A 23,299-nucleotide genomic window follows, 5' to 3' on the forward strand; every position below is an offset into this window, starting at 1 on the left:
TTTAGTGTACAGTGCCCATGTTGTGGTGAGCAAGATCTTCACACACACACACACACACACACCCACCACTAGAAGGAGAGCAAGACTGACCCAGGTGAGCAATTCTAAAGATGGCTAGTTCTAGCTGCATAGGCAATGGTCAGAGGCTACTCCTACCCACAGGGTAAGGAAATGCAGAATATCTTCTCCCAGGAGCAGATTCCTGCCAACTCCCACATGTGTGCCTCCGTCTTAGGTGTCCTGGGCATGCACAAAGCCCAGTTACACAGGTATCATTGCTCTCATTTTACAAACAAGGAAACTGAAAGGTGTGAAAGGTGAAAGGAAACTCAAAAAGGCGAAGGAAGTGGCAGAATACGAACTCAAGTCCTGAATACACTGTCGCATACATCCTCTAACAGATAGGATGGCTATTAGCCCCACTTTTAATAGATGAATAAAACGAAACTTGGAGAGATTCAGTGATTTTATTAAGGTCACACAAATTATAAGTGGCAGAACTGGGGCTCAAAGAGGACCTTTGGCTCCATGTCTGGTGCTCTTGCCAATATATATTATGCGGCTAACTCTTAAAATAAATATTGACAATTATGATTCAGAGTCATCAAAAAGGGTTGTCTTGTTTAGTACCCTCCATTTAAGAAGACAGAGTTGTGCAACATTCTTTCTAGAAAGATTTCCATCCCAAATATTTACAATTTTAAAAAGATCTGGTACCTAGTGGGTTAACCTGTTATCTGGAATTTTAACTTTTATGGAACAGCTTGTTAATGGAAGATAGAATGTTACTGTATTAATATTTATACCCAACAGATATTGATTATCAGGCCTTTTAGGTATTTTAGTACAGATGTTGTCCTGCTGTACGCTGTCAGTGATTACTAGGGAAAGCTAACATGCTGGATAACAGAGTTAGGATCCCAAGAGATCTCAACAGGAGAGAACGTTGAATTGAATCTAATAAGATGAAACTTAATTGGAATAACTGTAATATTTACCCTCAGTTTCAAAACATTAGTTTTACAAGTATATTACAGGGAAGGCAGGGTTAGGTAGCAATTCATCTGAAAAATGATCTGGGGGTTTTAGTGAACTACACACTCAATATTAGTGAACAGTGTGATAATGGCAGCCAAAAAGCTAATCCAACTTGAGTTTGGTCCCAGGGATGGACTGTGTGAGCTTTCTGAAGACCACCTCAGCAAAGTATACGAGACTCACCACCAATAGGCCACCCATTAGTTGATAAATTCCTTTGCCACAGCAAACCATGAAACAGAAATACAAAATGACTCTTAGCAGCAGGACAGAAGAAATCCTAATTTAAATGTTGACATTTTAAGTATGTGAAGTTCTTATCCAATATTCAACAATATCACGTATTGTTGGATAAAATGGATCATATCAACATTGACATTTTCAATATAGTTGTAACCGTAGGAACTTACATCAAAGACATGCGTGTCTAGAAGAGGAAGTGGACTCGTCATATAGTGAGAGGAAGGAATGATCCATGTGTATTTCATTGTTGTTGCTGTTTAGTCATTTCCAACTCTTTGTGACCCATTTGGGGTTTCCTTGGCGAAGGTCCTGGAGTGATCTACCATTTCCTTTTCCAGTTCATTTTACAGATAAGTAAACTGAGGCAGGCAGAGTTAAGTCACTTGCCTAGGATCATAGAGCTAGTAAGCGTCTGAGGCCATATTTGAACTTAGGAAGAGGAGTCTTCCTGACTCCAGGCCTAGCTGCCCATGTGACCCATTACTACCAACATAACGCCAAGAGATCTAGGACAAGGTTTCTAGCATGTTGGATGAATCTCCCATGAGAAGGCATAGGTTGCCATCTGCACCATTGGAGGGAGTTGCCCACATTGAGGAGACATCTGATTGACCCAAGTATCAAAGTAAGAACAGACACTAAGCAGACTTATCCAGAAGAGGAATGGTCTATTGTGGTTGCCTCCAAAATAGAACCCCTTCATTGCCTTTTCTTAAAGACTTCACTTTAAGAAGAGGCTGGCTGATTATTCCATAGGGGCATTGGTGAAGGGAATCTTGTTTAGGGATAAGTTGGAGAAAATGGTCTCTGAACTCCCTTCCAATTCAGAGATTTTGAAATTCTGTGATTATTGTTCCCTTCTTTATAGATCAGAAAAGTGACGTTCAAAGAAGTTGTGCTCATAAAATAGGGCTGTTACGGGGATTGAGTGAAATACTAGATGTAAAACATTATATAAATGGAAGGTGATGGTGGTGGCAATGTTTCTCTGAATTCTTTTCATGGCATACCATGGGCAAAAACTTGATCCCAAAATAGCCAACCTTCTGGTGATGAGACTCTCTGCACATAGCTAGACTGGTCCTTGGACAGCGGACATAGTCTGTTCAAGAACTGTGACTGGAATCTTTCCAGGCTGGAAAAGTTTATTCGGCTCTCGCAGAAGTGCTGAAAGCCCAGGAACCATCTCCATGCCACAGTGAGGCACTGAATAAGACTTTTGTGGAAGAAGCAGAGGAAGGCCTCTAGTTCTTTGGAAGAGGTATTTCCTTAAAGACATGGAAAAGAATTGCATGGGATGAGAAGGCTTGGTTGAGTCGTGATTTGCACCAGTAGAGGGAATACTTAAAATAATGAGTTTTTTGAAATATGTATGTATGCACACATTGATGTGTTCGCACAAAGTTCTTTTAAAAAAGCGAAACACCCAACAAACTGGTGGTCTGGGTTTACTGTAGAGGGTGTCCCCAAAGTCTTGGTGCAGTTTTAATCTATTAAAGCTCAATAAAACATTATACAAGGACACTCTGTTAGTAACCAGAATATAACATCTCCTGGCTATCCTGGACAATAAAGGTTTTATATCTGTTGGCTCTGTTGAAATGTTGAGATGAGAACAGAGAGTCTCTAAGACTGCCATGTGGTAGTTGGTAGAATATAAGCTCCTTGAGGAGCTTATTTTTGTCTTCGTGTCTGAACCCCTAGCATGGTGTCTTCAACGTAGTAGATACTTAATAAATATTTATTGGTGTCCCTATTTCTGTACTTCCCAGAGTATTTTAGAAAGGGAAAGAAATGCAGCAGGCCATATGGAAAGGATTTGTGAAGTAACAATTCTATTTCTACCTCCTAAAGTCGCTGCATGTGTCCAGCTGAAAATCCTGGCTGCAGAGACCAACCCTTCACTATCCTGTACCGAGACATGGACGTGGTATCAGGACGCTCTGTTCCCGCTGACATCTTCCAAATGCAAGCGACCACTCGCTATCCTGGTGCCTATTACATCTTTCAGATCAAATCTGGGAATGAGGGCAGAGAATTCTATATGCGGGTAAGTGTTCAGTGAGTGTAAAGCTCCTAATGGTTATTAACAATTGTTCTTCCAGTCTTGACATCAAGGATTTATAGTGTTTATGGGACTGGATGTTCTCAGTGGGGCAAGTGGTAGGAGGGATGGGCAAGAAAACAGCATGGTGTGATGGAAAGAGAATTGGACTAGTAGTCATGGTGCCCAGATTCTAGTCCCAAATCTGCCCCTAAGTTTTGCATGGGACAGATAGAATGGGACAGTTGGGACAGATCAGAGCTGTCAAGCACTTTGCCCCCAGCCCGTGACACTTTAGACTTCGGTCTCAACCAGATTGAAATGTAATTGGGAAATATTTAGCAAAATAAATAAAATATAGTAGAATATAGACAATGGTAATATGTAGTTTTCCAAGTCAGTATGTAACCCACAGAGATCCTCATGTATGGCTTAATGGTCCCATTTCTATTTGAGTTTGACACTACTAGAATAGATGACCTTTAAGGGCCCTTCCAGTTCCAACATTCTTTGTTACATGTTCTAATCTGTGTCCTCAGGTCATTTCCAGCTCTAAAATTCTAGCTCTAACTGGTATAAGTGGAAAGATCACTGAATTTAAAGGCAGAAGGTCTGGGTCTAAGACCTAGGTCTTCCACTTATTTTTTTTTAAATTTTTCCTTTTAAATTTTTTTACTTTTAATTGACAACATTCAGTTCTGAAAGTTTTTAAGTTCCAAATTTTCTCCCCCTCCTTCTCCTGCCCCCTCTAAGATGGCATGTAATCCAACGTAGGTTCTACATATACCCTCACATTAAACATAGTTTCATGATAGTCAAGTTGTAAAGAAGAATTATAACCAATGGAATGAACCATGAGAAAGAAGAAACAAAACAAAACAAAAAAAGAGAGCAAATAGTTTGCTTCAATCTGCGTTCAGACTATAATTCTTTCTTTGAATGTGAATCGCTTTTTCCATCATGAATCTTTTGGAGTTGTCTTAGAACCTTGCATTGCTGAGAAGCGCCAAGTCTATCAGTTAGTCATCACAGATACAATGTGTCTGTAATTGTGTACAATGTTCTCCTGGTTCTGCTCCCCTCACTCAAAAGCAAATCATGTAGTTCTTTCCAGGTTATTATGAAGTCTGTATCTTCACCATTTCTTGTAGCGCAATGGTATTCCATTACATTCATATCCACAACTTGTTTAGCCATTCCCCAATTGATGGGCATCCCCTTGAGTTCCAATTCTTTGGCACCACAAAAAAGAGCTGCTATAAATATTTTTGTACATATGGGTCCTTTTCCCATTTGTGTGATCTCTTTGGGATACAGCCTTAGAAGTGGTATTGCTGGGTCAAAGGGTATGAGCATTTTTATAGCCCTTTGGGTATAGTTCCAAATTGCTCTCCAGAATGGTTGGATCAGTTCACAACTCCACCAACAATGCATTAGTGTTCCAATTTTCTCATGTCTTCTCCAGCAATTATAATTTTCCCGTTTTGTCATGCTAGCCAATCTGATAGGTGTGATGTGGTACCTAAGAGTTGTTTTGATTTGCATTTCTCTTATCAGTAATGATTTAGAGCATTTTTTCATATGACTATAGATATCTTTAATTTCTTCCTCTGAAAACCACCTGTTCATATCCTTTGGCCTTTTATCAGTTGGGGGGGGGGTCTTCCACTTATTAACTAAATGATCTTGAACAAGTGACTTAATCTATTTAAGCCTCAGTTTTCTCCTCTGTAAAATGGAGTTATCAACTTCATGAGCCTATTGTGAAGAAATTGTTTTGTAACCCTTAAACTCATATAAATGTGAATTATAATGATTAAGGGCCTTTCCAGTACTGACACTTAGTGATTCTGTGACAAAGGAGACATGGTGACATTTATTGTACCTCCAATTACTGGTCACTGTGGGATGATACAAAGGAAGAAAACAATGCCTTATGGATTTTATTATCTTATAATAGAGGCAAGAAAGAGTTTCATGCCTAGATATTACTAAGCTTTCTGTGGAACTATATTCTTGATGATTCTACTCTATATTTGCTCCTAACAGTCCTCCCTATCCAATTATTTCCTGCTAGGCTTTTTACCTTTTCTTTGCAGTATATTTAAGGGTGGTGAGAGTGATTGGAAGGAACCCAGGGATGGAAAAGGGAGTTTTATGATGAAAAAAAACGTAATGGTGAGATAAGAGTGAAGGCTCATTCCCATATAACCCCAAATCCATAAACAGCTACTGATTTCTAGCTGCTTTACATGTCTGGGAAGGCTTTTGAGGTACAAAGTTTAGAAGATTATAAGAATATGTCCTTGCCACATATTAGTTCTAGTTTAATATTTCTAGACTCTGAGGATCTCTCAAATATTGATTTACAATTTACAAGGAATGTCACTGGAGGCATATGTTACCCCTCTAGGCTTTAAAGATTGCTACTGCTGCTGACGGCTGGTCACAGATTGAAAACCTATGCTACATACTGGGGATACAGGTTAAAAAATATCACAATCTCTTCCAGAGTAATTACCTAAAATTGTGTCTGAGGCAAATTCATTAGGAAAGGACACAGTGAGGTACAGAGGACAGGCCCACTAAAGATGATTTGAGTCAGGAGGGGGAAGCTTGTCCTGCTGGGTCCAATGGAAGATTTCCTTCCAGGAATGAGTGATGGCTTACATTAACATGAGGAGGTAGAAGAGGACAGGATGATAACAGGAGGTTCATTTTGGCTGGAATATACATTCCAGTATGTGGATGGGTGTGGACTAGAAAGATAAGCTAGAGCCAGTCCAGAGAGGACCTTATATACTAGGTTGAGAAGTTTCTGTTTTGTCCTATTAAAAAAAAAAACTACAGCTAATGGGAAACCCTTGGTAGTGTTTTATCAGCTCTGCTTCTCATTAATTATATGACCTTGAGCAATTCACTCCCCTACTATGGGTCTTAGTTTCCTCCTCTATAACATGAGAGGACTGGACCAGATGAGCTCTAAATTCCTATGCAGACAATTCTGAGATCTGTATGTCCAGCCCTTAGTCTCTCTCCTGAGTTCTAGTCCCACATCACCAATTGCGTTTTGGAAATCTTGAATTGAGTGTCCTACAGGTGTCTCAAACACTGCATGTTTAAAACAGAACTCATTATTTTTCTCTCTTTAGTCTCTTCCCAATTTATCTATTACTGTTAAGTGTATCACCATCCTCCCAGTCACCCATGGTTCACAACCCTGGTGTCATCGTCATCTTTGACTTCTCAGTCTCATTCTCTCCACATTTCCAATATGTTGTTCAATTCAATTCAGTATGCATGTATTAAGCACCTATTATGTGCCAGACACTGTGCTAATTGCTGGGGATACAAATTTAAAAAAAGAACATTCCTACCCTCAAGAAGTTTATAATCTAATCTAATTGTTGAGGATACAAATAAAGACAGCCCCTGCCCACAAGAAACTTATAAACTAATGGGAGAAGACAACACAAAAGAAAGAAGGGGGCCACCAGAAGGCACCTGACTTGGTGGTTTGGAGTCCAAACCAAGCAGAGCTGCTGATGGAAAGTTGAAAAGTTCAGATCCTAGCTCTCTATAAAGGAAAGCTTTGGGAGGGCTTTAGTGCTTCACCCTGCAGACCTCCTGTCAGAGGGGAAAGAAAGCTGATGGAGTTGAGGTATTGAGAATCCAAAGCTGAGTCAATTAGCATGATAATGAGATTTCAGGTGATCACTTTATGGGGTAGTAGCGCATGGAGTTCTGTGGAGTCCAAACCAAGAAGAGCTACTGATGAGAAATGAAGAATTTTACCTTTGACACATCTCGTATGTGTTCCTCTCTGTTCGTATAGCCACCACTCTACTAAGGCTCTCATCACCTCTTGCTTAGACTATTGCATTAGCCTTCCAACTGGGCTCTGCTCCTCAAGTCTCTCCCCCAACTCTAATCCACTCTCTACTCAATTGTCAAAGGGATTTTCTTAAAATATAGGCCTAACCCCCTCAATAAACCCCAGGAGCTTCCTATTCTCTATATCCATATCCTAGTTCTGTCCCAAAAAATTTTAGTGATTCCTATGAGATTATCTCCTCATCTATCTAGTTTACCTTATTTATTACTATACTCCAGTGGCTTCCTATTACCTCTAGGATAAAATATATTCCTATGTGTGGCATTTAAAGCCCTTTGCTTCAGGGCAGCTAGGTGGTGCAGTGGGTAGAGTGCTGGTGGACTTGGAGTGAAGAAGACTTATTTTTCTGAGTTGATAACTGGCCTCAGACAGTTATGCAGTTACTCAGATACTTCCTGTGACCCCGGACAAGTCACTTAACCCTGTTTGCCTCAGTGTCCCCATCTGTCAAATGAGCTGGAGAAGGAAATGCCATAGCACTCCAGTATCTTTGCCAAGAAAACCCCAAATGGGGTCATGAAGAGTCAGACATGAATGAAACAATACATTACTTCCCTTTCTGGACTCTTTGATCCAGTCATACTGGCTTTCTCTCTATTCCTGACAAAGAACACTCCATATACCACCTCTATTCCTTCACACTGGCCACTCCCAGCCCCCATATCTGAAATACATTTCCTCCTCATCGCTTCCTCATAGAATTGATCTCTCATTTCAAGATTCAGGTCAAGTTCACTTTCAACATGAAGCTCTTCTGGATGTCCTCACTTCTTAGTGTCCGTCTTCCCTAACTACCTTGTGTTTATTTACATTGATTCTCTTTGTTCTGTAAATATTTATATTTGAACTTGTCACCCCAGTTAGGCGTAAGCTCCTTAAAATGAAAGATTATTTAATTCTTTGTAGTTTTATTCCTACCATTTAAGCAGCATAGCTCCTGGCACACAGTAAGTGCTTAATAAATATTGGTTGATTATCCATACTTTTGTGCATTTGTGTATCTGTGGCCATGTTTTCTCTCATCATTGGTACTGACTCTTTTGAATCACTGGCTCTCTCACCTGAGATTCTCCTCACTGCATGTCAGGCCTACTGCTTTTTATAAAATCTGACTTGGGCATTTCCTTTCCATTATCAGCATAAAGACTTCTTGAGATTTGCATGATTCCAGGCATAAGCTCTCAGAGGCACACAGATGCTTAGCAGCCTTTGTTATATTTACTCTAAATCCCATATTCAGGTACCATCTTTTAAATCAGCTGTTTTCTTTCAAAACTCCTTTTTCTTTTTCGGAGCCTTAATCTCCAATTGGCAAGAATGATTAAAATACTAGTCAGTCAGAAAGCATTTATTAAATGTCTTCTATGTGCCAGGCACTGTGCTAACCTCTTTTACAAATATTATCTCATTTAATCCTCACAACAATGCTGATAGGTGCTATTATCAGTCCTATTTTCAAGCTGAGGAAGCTGAGGCAGGCAGGTCTTGCCCAGGGTCACACAGCTAGTAAGTGTCTAAGACCAGATGAATTCAGATCTTCCTGACTCCAGACCCAGAGTTTTATTCACTATACCATCTAGCTACCTCATGGAGTTCAAAAAAGAAAGAGATTGGGTTAGATATACAGATTTGGGATTCATCCATATGTAGGTGTAGCCATGTATGAACTGAAACCACGGGAATGGAGGAAATTGTCAAGGAAAATAATTTAAATTGGAAAAGAAGATAGATTTAGAGGGAAGGGTTGAGGAATGAGATTTTGTGGACATCTGTGCTTAGTAGATGAGTGGAAAAGAACCATCAAAGCAGAAGGAGTGGTCAAAGAGGTAGAGGGAGCACAAGCAGACAGCAGTGGTATGGAAGCCCAAGGATAGAATATCAGAGATATTTATCAACAATGTAGAATGCTGCAGAAAGATCAAGGAGGAAAAGGCCATTAGGTCTGATAACTACATTTAAGGGTTTATTGTTGATCTTGGAGAAAAATTTTAAAATAAACTGTTGGTGATGGAAGCCAGATTGCAAGGGGCTGAAGAATGAGAGGGTTGTGAGGCAGTGGAGACAACGAATGCAACTACTTTATTCTGAGTTTCTAATGTAAAAGGGAGGAGATTCAGGATGATGATTTGGAGAGACGGTAGGGATAAGAGATAGAGAAGACCTGTAGATAGAGGGAAAAAAGCCAACAATCCTTAAAGGAGAGCCTGATGATGAGAATACATGGGAATGTCTGGTAGAAAAATGTCCTAGAGGAGATGAGGAGATCTGTGCCATCAAAAGTAAAAATGATGAGATCGTTCTAGGCAAGGAGGGTCATTTCCTCTTCTAAGACAAGAAGGACCATGAGAGATTGGTTGAGGACATAAAGAAGTGATGATGCTCAGAGGGTGGATGACAATGGCGTTCATGATGGATAGCTTCAATCATCTCAGTGACATAGCAGATCTGAGAGAGAAGTGGTTAGGAGTGGAGCTAGAGGCTAGGAGAAAGGAAAGAATTTCTGAAGCAGTCATTGTGGACAGCATGACAGGGAGTTCATCAGTTATGAATAAAAAGATTGCCGGGCAGAAATGAGGCCTAATTAAGGTTCGATCATTTAAATTTATACTAAATGTGGTTTACTATAGTCTTATGAGTAGCCGTAGGAAAGGGTAAGGGATGCAGGATAGTAGGGTGGGAACAAAGAACAAAGGAGCAAAGAATTAGTGGAGGTTGACGCATTGTTGAAGAGGCTGATTCTACAGTCATGACTTTGAAGAGAGTATGAAGCTAGAGCAGGCATAGTAGGACCACTCAGAGAGATTGAGGACAAAGAGCAGGCTTAGAAGGAATGAGATTGGGGGAGTTGAGGACAGGATATGGTGACCAGAGAAAAGAATTTCAAAATTCTGGATCTTAGAAGTGAAGCAATTTTGGTTGTAACTCTCTGATGAAGAGGAGAGGGAGCTCATGCTGTGGTAGCTGAAGATGTGGGTTTGTTAGAGGAGCGGTAGTGAGTAATGTTAAATGTTAAAGACATCCACGTACAATAGTGGGGATTGGATCATAGATTGGATTGTGAATGAAGACAATGAGTCGGGTGTTGAAGTCATTGAGACTTTGAGTCATTGAGAAAGGGCCAAGAGTTTCCTTATGATTATGGCAGAAAAGAATTTTACTATTGATGTCACTCAGTGTTTCAACAATCCAGCTAGCAGCCTCTGTGGCGGTGTAAGATCCACCCACAGCCAGCACCCGGAAAGCTGCCAACAGCACAGGTTCTTTTGATCTGCTTAACTAAGGAAAGGAAGGTGAAGGGGTTGACAGGCTTACTTTAATCCAGCATACAGACAGCATTCACTTAGTTCAGGGGAAAAAAACCAGCACCCTGAACTTCAGAACAAAATACAAACAAATTACAAACATCAACAGACAGACCCAATACAATTCATAGTTACCAACATCTGGGGTCAGCCCGGGAGCTCAAAACAAGCGCTGGCCCAGAGTCACGCGCCACCACTGCTGTGGCAAAGAGCTCCAAGGAAGAGGAGGCCAACCCCGGGTTTTATATCTTTTTCAGTGTCAGGGGTGAGTCACACATGCGACTCACCCACGTGACTTAAAATCGTCACAAAGAGGCGACTTAAACCCATGTGGTCTCAGAGCCTCTGCTGTCCCAGACATATAAACTAGGCCCTCCCTGGAGTTAGCCCCGCCTTGGGCCCCACCTTAGTTGCCAATCCACACCCACTAAGGTTTTACACCTAATAGGGGTTTGGGCCTGGGGCTTAGCACCTAGTAAGGATCAATGAAATACACAGAATTACTCAAAACAAACAAAAGCCAAACTATTCAAGGGCACTTGTTGAACTAAGTGCTAAGGAGCCCACTTTGCTTACCAACACACTCAGGAAGCAGAGAGGAAGGAAAGAGGGAACTTTTTTTAAAATAAGAAACAGTATTTGTAGTGAAAAGAACACTAGATTCTGGAATCAAGAAAATAGTTTCAAAATCTGCTTTTATCTCGACTGTGTGTCTTTGTTTCTTTATTTGTAAAATTAAAGGACTGGGCTAAATGATCTCTGATGCCCCATTTGGTTCTGAAGCTATTATCCTATGATATATAAAGTCTCTTCTAGCTCTAAATTCCACAATCCTCTGGTCTATTTTTGGGCAGGCACACACACACAGGGCTCTGGAGGTCTGAGGACATGGTTTAAATTCTACCTCTGACATGTCACTGAAATGACAGTATAGTATAATGGTCAGGGTATTAGACTTTAAGTTAAGGAGATCATGGTTCAAATCCTCCCTTAGACACAAGAAGTATCACCCTGAGCAAGTCACTTAACTCCTCTGTTCCTTCATTTCATCACCTGTAAAATGAGGGATGTGGACCTGAGGGCCTTTAGGGCGGCGGTGAGATTCAGCCAGTTCCCACCAGTTAGGTAGAACCAGTACCTAATTTTAGGTTTAGTTCCCTGAAGTGATTGTTAGCAGGGGTGGCACCTTGGCTCGGTTCTGTGGAGAACTGGTTTTAATTCATTTGAATTCCACCGCGGCTTTAGGGGCTTTTCTATGAGCCTAGGCAGAGCTGTGTCTAACCATGCACCATGGGCTTGATGCCCACCACCATGCGCCCCTTCTCTAGTGAAGGGATAGTGGGAGTAAGCTCAGCTAGTACTACTCAGATAGACATCTCTAGGCTGTATCTGAACACTCCTTTCATTCTTATTTACCCCTCCAGTTCCAGTGCATGCTGTGTATGGAATCTGGAGCAGCATGCATCATGACTATTGTGGACACCCAGGAACACCACATAGCACAGTGGTGACCCAAGGAGAGAAAGACTCAGGACCAAAAATGTATGGGCTTGTGCTACACTATACCTCTTAGTTTTAAACCTGTACCCAGCTAGGTGGTACAGTGTATAGAGAGAGCCCTGAGCCTGGAGTCAAGAAGACTCAAGTTCAAATCTGGCCTCAAACACTTAACAGCTATGTGAACTTGGGCAGGTCACTTAACCCTGTTTTCCTCAGTTTTTTCAACTGTAAAATGCGTAGCATAATAGCACCTATCTCACAGAGTTATTGTAAGGTTCAAATCAGGTAATATTTATAAAGCATTTAGCCAGTGTGCCTGGCACATGGTAGGTGTGCAATATACATGCTTATTCTCAACCCTCCTCCCTTTATTCATTCATACAGTACCCTTTCTCACAACCATGCATAGGCTGGTTTCATTCCAGATACACTAAACCCCTTCCTTCTCTCTGACACATGTCAAGATCATAGCTGAGATAGAAGAGGACAACAGACTAGCTTGTTGTCAACACCAAAGGACACTGTCTCAGTCTGATACCTCGAATGAGACAAGCTACCAGCTGCTGGTGCTTCACATCCCCCTCAACATGTAGGTGTTTTTTTAACCTTGCTCCATATAGTGCTCCCACCTGCTTGGGACTTTTTGCTTTTGGACTCCGTTCATGACCTCTTGCCTTGTGCTCTTGACCACCTGCCTTTGTGAGCTCCAGGTTTTGACCTTAGCCCAAATTTCTGTTTGCTCTCCTGGACCTTGGTTTGCAGCACATCCTATCCTACACCCTTCTATCTCCAGGTGTGTTTTCTTTCTCTTTAGGCCTATCTCTTGCCTCTAATCTCAGGTGTGCATTGGCCCTCTTCCCTAACCCTTCAGGGGGTGGGGACACAGCAGCTATCCTAAATATTACAGTGCCAAAAGCCAGACCAAGGGGGAAAAAGTGGTTGCACTCTTGTAAAATAAGTTCGTTTTGAGTTGAGATTGTGTTATTCTTTGTATTTATATCCCCAGAACTTGGTGTAGTGCCTGTCACACAGCAGGTACTTCATGTAGCCTATATAAGTTCTAAGAATTCATATTCCAACATCCAGTCTTACTGATGCATCTCAGGTTCTGGAGCAAATTTACATCTTTCTCTCAGAGTCCTAGGGGTACCCCTCAGGAATTAAGAGTGATGTATCTAATGACATTAGCCTAAGCCCCCACCAATATGTTTTCTCCTCTCCCAAACTCCAGATTATCAGTTGAGAATAATTTATTCAGTCTGTCTTAAGTAACTTTTAGAAAGAGATGCTTACTAAGGTGATGCAGGAAGAACAGTTGGTAGACAACATTCCTCAAAAGTATGTAACATATTTTCCCATTACTACATAGAAAGTCCATGGTCGTGTTCAAACTTAGGGGTAAATCACAGCTTCTTGTTGCTGCAAGTCCTCTCCTCCCATTCATGGAGACTCAGGCATGATGACTCTGCCTCCAGCTTGTCCTTGGCTCCCAATGCAGACACTGTCCTTGCTGTCCTGGGGGACAATGCTAGGACACTAATGAGAAGACAGGAAGTCCAAAATTTCCTGGACCCTTGAAAGTCTGAAAAGCCCTCCTCTGGCAAAAGGGGAAAGAGGCAAGAATATTTGGCCAAGGCTGAATCCTTCCCTTCCAGGTGGTTTTTCGTCAGGGGTTTTATTAGAAGGTCACGCTTGCTCTAATTTCTGGAATTTTCTGATTCCAGATCACTCGATACCTTTATACAGGCCCCAGAGGACATGATGAAATCTCTCAGCCTATTGGAACAGACTTCTAGTTTGACATTGTTCCACTTGGTCAAACTGGCTTTTGATGACTTTTCCTACTTAGTTTAAAGCCTATGGATGATGAAATGTCTTATCACTTACCTTAAATGGGATAGGGTTGAGTAAATCAACTAATCGTACTTTTATACCAACCGACAATATGATATGATATGATATGATATATGATATGACATAATGTAATATAATATAATATAATATAATGTAATGTAATGTAATGTAATGTAATGTAATATAATATAATATAATATAATATAATATAATATAATATAATATAATTATTGAGTAGGGAGCCTCAGGGCTCAAGTACATGGATAGTTCTAGAAATGGTTTCAGCCAACTATCTCACCTACTAGCGTATAGTGACGTTCCCAGACTAGTTTACCAATTAGGGAACAAAGGAATTCCCTGAAATTTCTGGACCTTCACCCCAGGGACTCCCTGCATCTTAGGTTAAGATGGCTGTTATATTGCCTTGTCCTTTGGGACTAGCTGCCTCCCTAATCCACCCATTACTTCACAAGGAAATGCCATCGAGCAGGTGAGGTGAAGGAATTCCTTCAAGAGTTGTTGGAAACTTTCAGTATTTTCTTTTAGCCTCAAAATAGCTGGCTATTGGATTCACTGGTACAGAGTGCACCTAAATCCACCTAAGGGGGAAATTGTAGGCCAGGAGATATGCAATGCCTCATCCGTTTGATAGAGTATCGATGCCACTTCATTTTCAAGTTTACCCTGACAGCTGTGTACAGAAACATCTAAAGGCATTCTAGTGGGCACCAGAGGCAGGTGGTACATTCTTTGAATTCAAATAGTATGTTGCCTTATCTTCCTTCTGTCAACAAACATTGTCTCCCCAAGTTGGTAAAGGTCTTCCAACAATAATATTTCACTAAGTCAGAACTTTGTGCTCATGGAAAGCTTCTGGGGGAGAGATGATGTCCTTGCCCACAGCTATGGTACTGCATCTGAAAGAAGAGGGGTCCAGGCAAGGGTGTGCTGGTAAACGTTTAACAACCAGCTCTCTGAAGAAAAAAATATACTTGACACATTCTAGTTTAATTTGCATTGTTAACATTTTCTCTATCAACAAGACAATAAATCAAACCTTCATTTTTAGTGTTTATTTCTGAGATGTAAATGCTCACAAGGTGGCACAGTGGATAGACTTCCAGGCCCGGAGTCAGGAAGACCTGAGTTGAAATGTGGCCCCAGACACTTGCTAGCTGTGTGACCCTGGGCAAGTCATTTCAGCCTGTTTGCCTCAGTTTTCTCATCAGTAAAATGAGCTAGAGAGGATGTGGCAAACCACTTGAGTATCTTTGCCAAGAAAACCCCAAATGGGGTCAGGAAGGGTCAGACACAACAGGAAAACAACAGATACTCACAAAGAAAATTTGACAATCAACTCTTAAGAGCCAGTCTAAACCAGCTCCAGCACACCCTTAGAAGGCTCTCATGCCTCTGCTATAAAAGAACATTCTATCTGACTGATTTCTCATAGGGATAGCCACCCTTATACTTTGTCTCATTTGTGGTGCTTTCTCCCACCTATTCAATGCAGATCTTCTCTATGTCCTTGGACCTTTTGCTCTAGGACTCAGTTCATGACTTCCTTCCTCAGGCTCTCGATTGGTTACCTATTGACTCCTGACTTCAACCTCAACCCAAATTTCTATTTACTGTCTTGAATCTTGATTTAAACATTGCTCCTTCCTCCCCAGTTGTGTTCTTTTCCTCTGGGTTTACTAATCACCTGTAATCTCTCCTGTACTTGAGGCCTCCTCCAAGTCCCTCATTTTTTGCTTTGGGCCTCAGTTTACTTATCTGTTAAACGAGGGGCATGGACTTGTTGCCCTCTGAGATCTCTTCTGGTGTAATGAACCAAAGTGCTAAAGCCAATAGCCTCCTCTCAGTTAAGCAGTTCACAGCCTTTTAGTTATTGCAGAGGAATTTTCCACGTTTTATGCAAGATACTCGTGTTCCACCTCACTGTTGTGTCTTGAAGCGCACTAGTTTTCCTACTCAGCTGACATCCTGAGAGGCAGAATAAGTAAGAGTACTGCATAGGGAGATGGTCTTGGAGCCGGAAAGACCGAGGTTTAGTCTTACCCCCGACACATGTTAGCTATGGGACCTGTACAACTCAATTTACCTCTCCGTGCTCTAAAAAAGTTATATGGAGAGTGCTGTCCTTCCAGAGGAGAGGGAGTTCCTTCATTTGGGAGCTCTACATACGTTACATTCGTAAGTCCAGTCCCGATCTCTGCTAATACTATGTACGGCACCTTGCCTGAAATTCTCTCTTAGGGTTTAGCAGTTAAACTATTACTGAGGATTCTGAGGTAACAATGCTGAGCCAACAACCACAGCTCTGCACATGTGCACACAATCTCTCTCCCTCTGTCTCTCTCCCTCTGTCTCTCTCCCTCTGTCTCTCTCCCTCTGTCTCTCTCTCCTTCTCTCTCTCTCCCTTCCCCCCCCTTTCTCTTTCCCCTCATCCCTCCCTTCCTCTCTCTCTCTCTCTCTCTCTCTCTCTCTCTCTCTCTCTCTCTCTCTCTCTCTCTCTCTCACTTATGCACTGCTCTTCTGGTTAAACTCTTTTGGCACTGGGTTATTTTCAATGAGCCACACAGAGTGTAAATGAACTGCCTTGATGGATGATTGGTCTTTATTGTTATCCAGGTGGTTTGGGGACATGATCGCATCTGGCAGTTGGGCCACAGTCACAGGATTCTAACCACGCCAAGTTTTCTTTTACGTGAGCTGTATGGAGTAGAGTGACAGAGCCAAGCTGAGCTGACATTCTCCAGCCTGACCATTTCCTGATTGTCAAACAATGCTGATCACACATGAAAACGTACTCTCTGATCTAGGGCCAAACTGGGAGTGTACATCCCAGAATGGGGTGGGAGGAGAGAGGAATGGCTAGAAGTGCAATGGTCTGGGTGGGCCATGGACCCTCTTCCCTCTTAGCAAATGTAGTGCCCTGTGGGGGGAGTGATAATTGGCATCCCTCACTATCCACTGTCCTATATTCTAAGCAATGTGGAGAGGTTGGCGTGGGTCTTCCCTTAAAGGAATGTGTGGCTGGGGTAAATCATCCTGTGGGCCTCCTCCTCCCTCCCAACATTATTTACTCAGGTGAAATCCTGTTAGAATGAGCTTCATAACTCACTGGGTGTTACAAAAGGAAAGAACTTCATAAGCCATCTAGTACGATTCTGCTCCCTTTACAAATGAAGATACTGAGACCCAGAGAGGTGATCTTGCCCAAGGTGTTGCAGCCCGTCAATTACAGAATTCCAGTGCTCTTTCTACACCACAAAATAATCACAATGCATGCAACCTCAGAGGTGAGAATTGCTAGAAAAGGAAAAAGGGTCGTCTCTCCCTTCTCCCCTCCCCCTCCCCCCTTTTGTATCAGCAGAGAATCTGGTGATAAAGAGCAGGGGACTTAGGAAGACAGCACAGTGGAGTGGAAACACTTCGTTTTTTAATCCCTCCCTTACAATTACCAAGTATGTGACCTCAGGCAAGTCACATGACCTACCTAACTTCAGGTTCCTGGTCTGTAAAATGAGGATAATTCCATTTGCACTACCTTCCTTACAAACCTGAGATGAGGAAGTGCCTTATAAACCTTAAGTATAATCCTTCATCAATGTAACAGGGAGCTATCATTATTTCTAAAACCCAGATGAGGGTCACAGCAGCAGGCGTCCACATAAACCCTTTCCCTCTCTCCTCCCAAACTCTTAAGATCCAGATCTGGGGCTTGGAAGAGACCTTGAAGACCACGCGGTCCAAACCCTCCTTTTTACAGAAGAGGATCAGAAATGTGGAATAGCTTGTCCGAGGTCACACAGCTGTTATTCAGCAGAGCCAGGCTTTGAACCTAGGCCCTCTGACTCAGAGCTAGTACTCTCATGACTCTCCACATCATTCTGCCTCCCACCTTTCAGTGGCTTCGGCCACTGAGAGGAGCTACCGTGCATTCAAAGATCATCTATATGTAATTGATTCTCATATCTAGATAGACAACCTTAGTCTTTCTCCTGAGCTCGAGGCCCGTGTATCATCGGATCCACTTGGACATTCTGAACTGGATGTTCCGTAGGCATCTCAACCTCAACATATCCAAAATAGAACTTGTCTTTTTACCCAAATCCTACTTGTTTTCCAGCTTCCCTATTCCCGTAAAGGGCACAACATTTCTCTCAGAAATCCAGGCTTGTAACCTTGGTGTCGTTTTCAGCTTGAGAACAATGAGCTCTGTTTTGACCATGTTGAGTTTGAAATGGCTATGGGAATCTAGTTCAGGATGAACAATAGGCAGTTGGTGATGCATGCTGGTGTAGTGGACAGGGCACTGGGCTTGGAATCAGGAAGACTCATCTTCATGAGTTCAAATCCAGCCTCAGATGCTTACTAGCAGTGTGATGCTGGGCAAGTCACTTTACCCTGTTTGCCTCAGTTTCCTCATCTGTAAAATGAGCTGGAGAAGGAAATGGCAAATCACTCCAGTATTTTTGTATCTCATAGAATTGGACATGATTGAAATGACTGGACAACAACAAGATACATGACTAGAGCTCAGGAGAGAACCTAGAGCTGGATAAAGAGAGTGGAAAGTCATCATCATAGAGATGATAATTAAAACCATGGGAGCTGAGGAGATGACCAAGTGAAATCGGATAGAGGGAGAAAAGAAGAGGACTCAGGACAGATCCCTAAGGGATACTCACCATTAGTGGGTAGGTCTTGGAAGAGGATCTAGGAAAGGATACTGATAAATTATAATCAGACAGGTAGGAGGAGAACCAGGTGACACCAAAACCCTCAAGAGTAGAGAGTATCCTGGAGAAGAGGGTGATCAACATTTTGAAAAGTTACAGAGAAGTCAAGAAGGATGAGGACTGAGAAAAGGTGATTACATTTGATAATTAAGAAGTTATTGGTACTTGTAGAGAGAGAAGTTTTAGTTGAATGATCAGATCTGAAGCCAGAGTGTAGAAGAGAGAGGGTAGGAGGTGGAGGACCAGGTTATAGATCACTTCAGGAAGTTTAGTCAAGAAGGTAAAGGAGTGAAATAGGATGATGGCTAGTAGGGATGGTGTAGTAGCAATTTAGATCTGAAGATCTTTCCCCACCCATTAATAGGCCATGTGACCTGCTTACGTCACAGGAAGCCTAAGTCATATGTGGTGGGAAGAGCTTCCTGCAGGAAAAGGAAGTTATATCACAGGAAATGCTGAGAGAGAGAGTGCGAGCGAGAGCGTGAGCAGTTATGGCTGCTAATGGCTGCCCTCGTGATGGTTAGAACTGAACAGTCTGACCTAGCTGTACTGTGAGTTTGTTTTGGGGAAGACCCCAGCAGGGGGCCAGAGAGGTTCTGGGATGGCGAGGCTCCATGTTGTGATACAGTGTATTGAATGTTTTACTGCTCTGATAGATTGGATAAATGGCTTGTGGGATGTGGTCCTCTGGTGTCTGAATAAATGGTTTGCTTCTTCTACCTTCTATGTGGAGAGTCTCGTATACTTCGCAATACAGAACCACATAGGCATTTTGACAGTCATCATCTACATCGTGATTATTGCCTTACTGTTTCAGATGGTCAGATCAAATAAAGGTTTTTCCAAGATGGAGAAAGCATAGACATATTTGTAGGCAGTAAGGAGAAATAAGTAGATAGGGAGAGATTGAAAATTAGGGAGAGAAGGAGGAGATGACTTTGCTGAATCAGATAATATGGGATTGGATCAAGGGTGCATGTAGAGAGGTTCGTCTTAACGAAGAAATGATCCTCTTTTTCACGTGGGACACGGGTGAAGGAGGAAATAGTGTGGAAAGACATCTGGGTGATGTGAGATGAAGGGGTGAGGAGAAGAGAGGGCTATTGGCAAATGGCCTTGATTTTTTCAGTGAAGTATGAGGTAAGGTTCTCACCTGAGAGGATGGAAGGAGAGGGCACCATGGGAAGCTTGAGGAGCAGTGAAAAGGTTTAGAATAGCTAATGTGCTAAATGGGATAGTGAATTGATTAGGGAGGTATGAAAAGACTGCCATGCTGCAGTGAGGACCCACTTGAGGTTATATGACATAAAGTTGTAGTTGATTCGGTCAATGTGATTTTATGATTTTTCTACAGATCAGTTCAGCAATACATGAATGGGAGAAAAGTGTAGAGAAGATGGGTTTAACCCAAGGTTGGCTCTTGGTAAGGCATGACTGGCACTAGGATAAAGGGTCAAGAGACTCACATAAGTGATAGTATAGGGTTGAACTGATTCTTCAAAGTGGGGGATAGGGAAGAAAGGAGAGTATAGCCAATGTAGGGGTAATGTCCTGGGAAAGAACTGAGAGATGAAGGAATTGGAGGTCACAAGGTAGATGAAGGAATTATATTGTTGTTTAGTCATTTCAGTTGTGTCTGACTCTTCATGACTCCGTTTGGGTTTTCTTGGCAGAAATACTGGAGTAGTCTGTCATTTCCTTCTCCAGCTCATTTTATAGATGAGGAAACTGAGGCAAACAGGGTTAAGTGACTTGCCTAGGGTCACACAGCTAGTAGGTATCAAGTCTTCCTGACTCCAGGCCAGGCACTCTATTGACTGCACCACCTAGCTGCCCCAAAGGAATCAGGTATAGGGAAAGCTGGAATAATAAAATATGATCAGATAAAGGGATTTCAGTATTCATGAACATGGGAATGGAACACATGTAGGTAACAGCAAGATCAAGAGTGTGACCGTTTCCTTGTGAGGCTGATGTGGAATGGGGGTAGATGATGGGAATTGAGTAGATTGAAGAACTAAGAAGTTAAGGTCTCTGAGGAAACATCAATATGTATCTTGAAGTCATCCAGAGTGAGGGCAGCAGCTGTAATGGAAAGAAAGCCTGTGAACTGGGCACTGAGGGAAGAAGGATGTCCTGAGAGTCCAGAGATAACAGCCTTCAGAATCCTGATTGGAGGATAATTTTGTATTGAATGAGGAATGAAGGAGGAAAGGTTACTGAGTGATACTGGTAGTGGGAGAGCCTAGGAATGGCAATGGGAAGAAAATATCTCTTCTCCCATCATGACCATTGAGTCAAGTGAAGTGAAAATGAGACTGGAAAGGGTGGCCAGGGATGGAATATCATTAGAAGGGAGCGAATGGGAAAGGAAAAGGCTTAAGAAGAAAGCAAATGTGTGAGCTATGGAGTAGGCATTCCAGAGAATGCAGTAAATAGAGTGGATAAGTCTGGAGTAGGACTATGGTGGGGGGGGGGGGCGGTGCGGTGAGTTGAGGGGAATGAGAGTAAGAGAATATGCAATGAGAATTGGGAAATGGGAAGAGGATGAAGAAGCGGTATGCTAACCATTGAGCATACACAGAGTATCAAATGATTGGAGAGAGATCTGTTGAAGGGAGTAAGTGATTAGTGTTCAAGGCCCTCCCTTGAGGCCTAGCCTAGAGGGATTTTTTAAAAATCCTGATTCTGTTTTATAACATGCTAGCTGTTCCTCTCAACTTTGTATCATCTACAAATTTTTTGCTTGGATTGGACCCATATTTTATTCTAGAGTGCTTCCCACCCTTTCTGGGCTGACTTGTCCAGGGTCCCACAGACAATATGTGTCAAAGGAGGGACTCAACCCCATGTTTCCTGACTCCAAGGCTGGTTCTCTAGCCATTATAACACACTGCCTCCCTGCCCTGCCCCCACCTCTTTCCTTTCTCAAAAATGCTAAGATGCAGTGATCATGCTTCTTCAAGGTGACAGCTGTTTCTCCTTCAGGACCCAGTTCCTTCTTGTTGGTGAGAATCAAGTCTAGCATAGCAATTCAACACATTAATTCCTCTACCTTTTGAAAGATGAAATTTTCACTAAGGCAACTAAGAAATAATTCTTATTTTGTTTTTGTAAGCATTCTTTCAATTGATCCAAATATGGCATGGTCTCAAGGCCCTTTATCTTTTGGGTTGTATGCTTTAGACCCTCTTCATCTTTCTCTTGTTCTCCTAAAATGTGATGGCCAGAACTGAATCCAGTATGTCAGGTTACAGAAAGACATTTTATTTTCCTTGTTCTAGATATTCTCTCTCCCTTTCTGTCTCCCCTACCCTTGTCTGTCTTAATCTAATCTGTTTGCTTAAGTTTTTTCTCCTCTCTTTTTTGTCTTTTTTGTTGATGCATATTGAGGTTCACAATCCACTAAAACCCTCCAATATCTTTTGGACTAACAGCTGTTTAGCTACGTTTTCCCCATCTTATACTTATGAAGTTAATTTTTTGAACCAAAGTGTTCGCCACACACACACACACACACACACACACACACACACACACATCGTTGATGAAAATGTTTAATAGCACAAGACCAAGCACAGATCACTAAGATGGTTTACCAGAGTCTTCCTTCAAGAACCGATTAATGACTTTCTTTGGATCTAGCGATTCAATCAATTCCAAATCAGTACTGTGGAAAATACATTGGCTCCAGAGTGAAAGGCCCTGAATTCAAATTTCACTTCTCACCCATTTACCATCTAAGTGCCCTTGGGCAAATCACTTAACCTCATTGGATCTCAGTTTTTCCACCCGTGAAAGGAAGGGGAGGTGAGATCCCTTTCAATTCTAAATCTCTATCCTGTTATTCTAGATAACTTACATATTTCTATCTAGTCTAAAAGAACAGCGTGGAGAACTTTGTTCAATGCTTTTCTGACTTCTAGATAAAGTGTATCGACATTATTCCCCAGATCTAATAGTTCTGTAACTGTTGATAAAGGAAATGAAGTCAGCTTGGCGTGACCTATTTTTGATGAAGCCATGCTGACTATGATCACTGCTTCCATTTCTAAGTGTTTACTAACCACCCCTTTAATGATACATTCTAGAATTTTGCCAGAAATCAAAGCCAAACCCACATCTTTTGAAAATCAAAAGACTATTTGTCCCTTTCCAGGCATGCAACATGTTTCCATTCTTCTTGATTCTAAAGATTACTGACAACAACTCAGTAATCACATCTGCCAGTCCTTATGTATCTAGAGGCATAGCTGGTCTGAGCTTTAGTGCACCTGACAGTATTCTTACAGAACCATGCCATGCCTTTGTGTTCATCTTCTATTATCTGCCCTGGCTTCTGTCTTCTGTGCCTACTTTTAAAAAGATCTAATTTGGTTGATGAATCCCCTGTGTTATCCACATTAGTTTCTTTAAATGACACCCCTTTTCTCCCCTTCACAAATTTTCTGTTCCTATCTTCAAATTGTATTTATTCATTTTCTCTGGGCTGGGTTCTGTTATAGTATTTTAGGGCATAGCATTCTACATAACCCTTCTCTGAACCCTTTCAAATCTGCTCTCCCCAAATATAGGATTCATCTTTCTTTTCTTCTGTATCAAATTGCAAAGACAGACTGACTACTGCTTCCCAGGTTGTAAACATTTCCACTTTGGCAAACAAGTTTCTACTCGG

At 41.8% G+C, this 23,299-nt stretch overlaps 1 protein-coding gene across 4 annotated transcripts in view; it reads left to right on the forward strand.

The window, feature by feature from the left end:
* The window catches only part of FBLN5 (fibulin 5), a 129,742-nt gene that overhangs the window by 102,599 nt on the left and 3,844 nt on the right, over positions 1-23,299 (forward strand). For all 4 annotated transcript variants that reach the window (XM_036769492.1, XM_036769493.1, XM_036769490.1 and 1 more), the window contains exon 10: positions 3,136-3,331. In XM_036769492.1, coding sequence (XP_036625387.1) covers positions 3,136-3,331 — 196 coding nt within the window. The remainder of the gene's footprint in view (positions 1-3,135; positions 3,332-23,299) is intronic.

The sequence above is a fragment of the Trichosurus vulpecula genome, chromosome 8, assembly GCF_011100635.1.
Source record: "Trichosurus vulpecula isolate mTriVul1 chromosome 8, mTriVul1.pri, whole genome shotgun sequence".
Lineage (NCBI taxonomy): Eukaryota > Metazoa > Chordata > Mammalia > Diprotodontia > Phalangeridae > Trichosurus > Trichosurus vulpecula.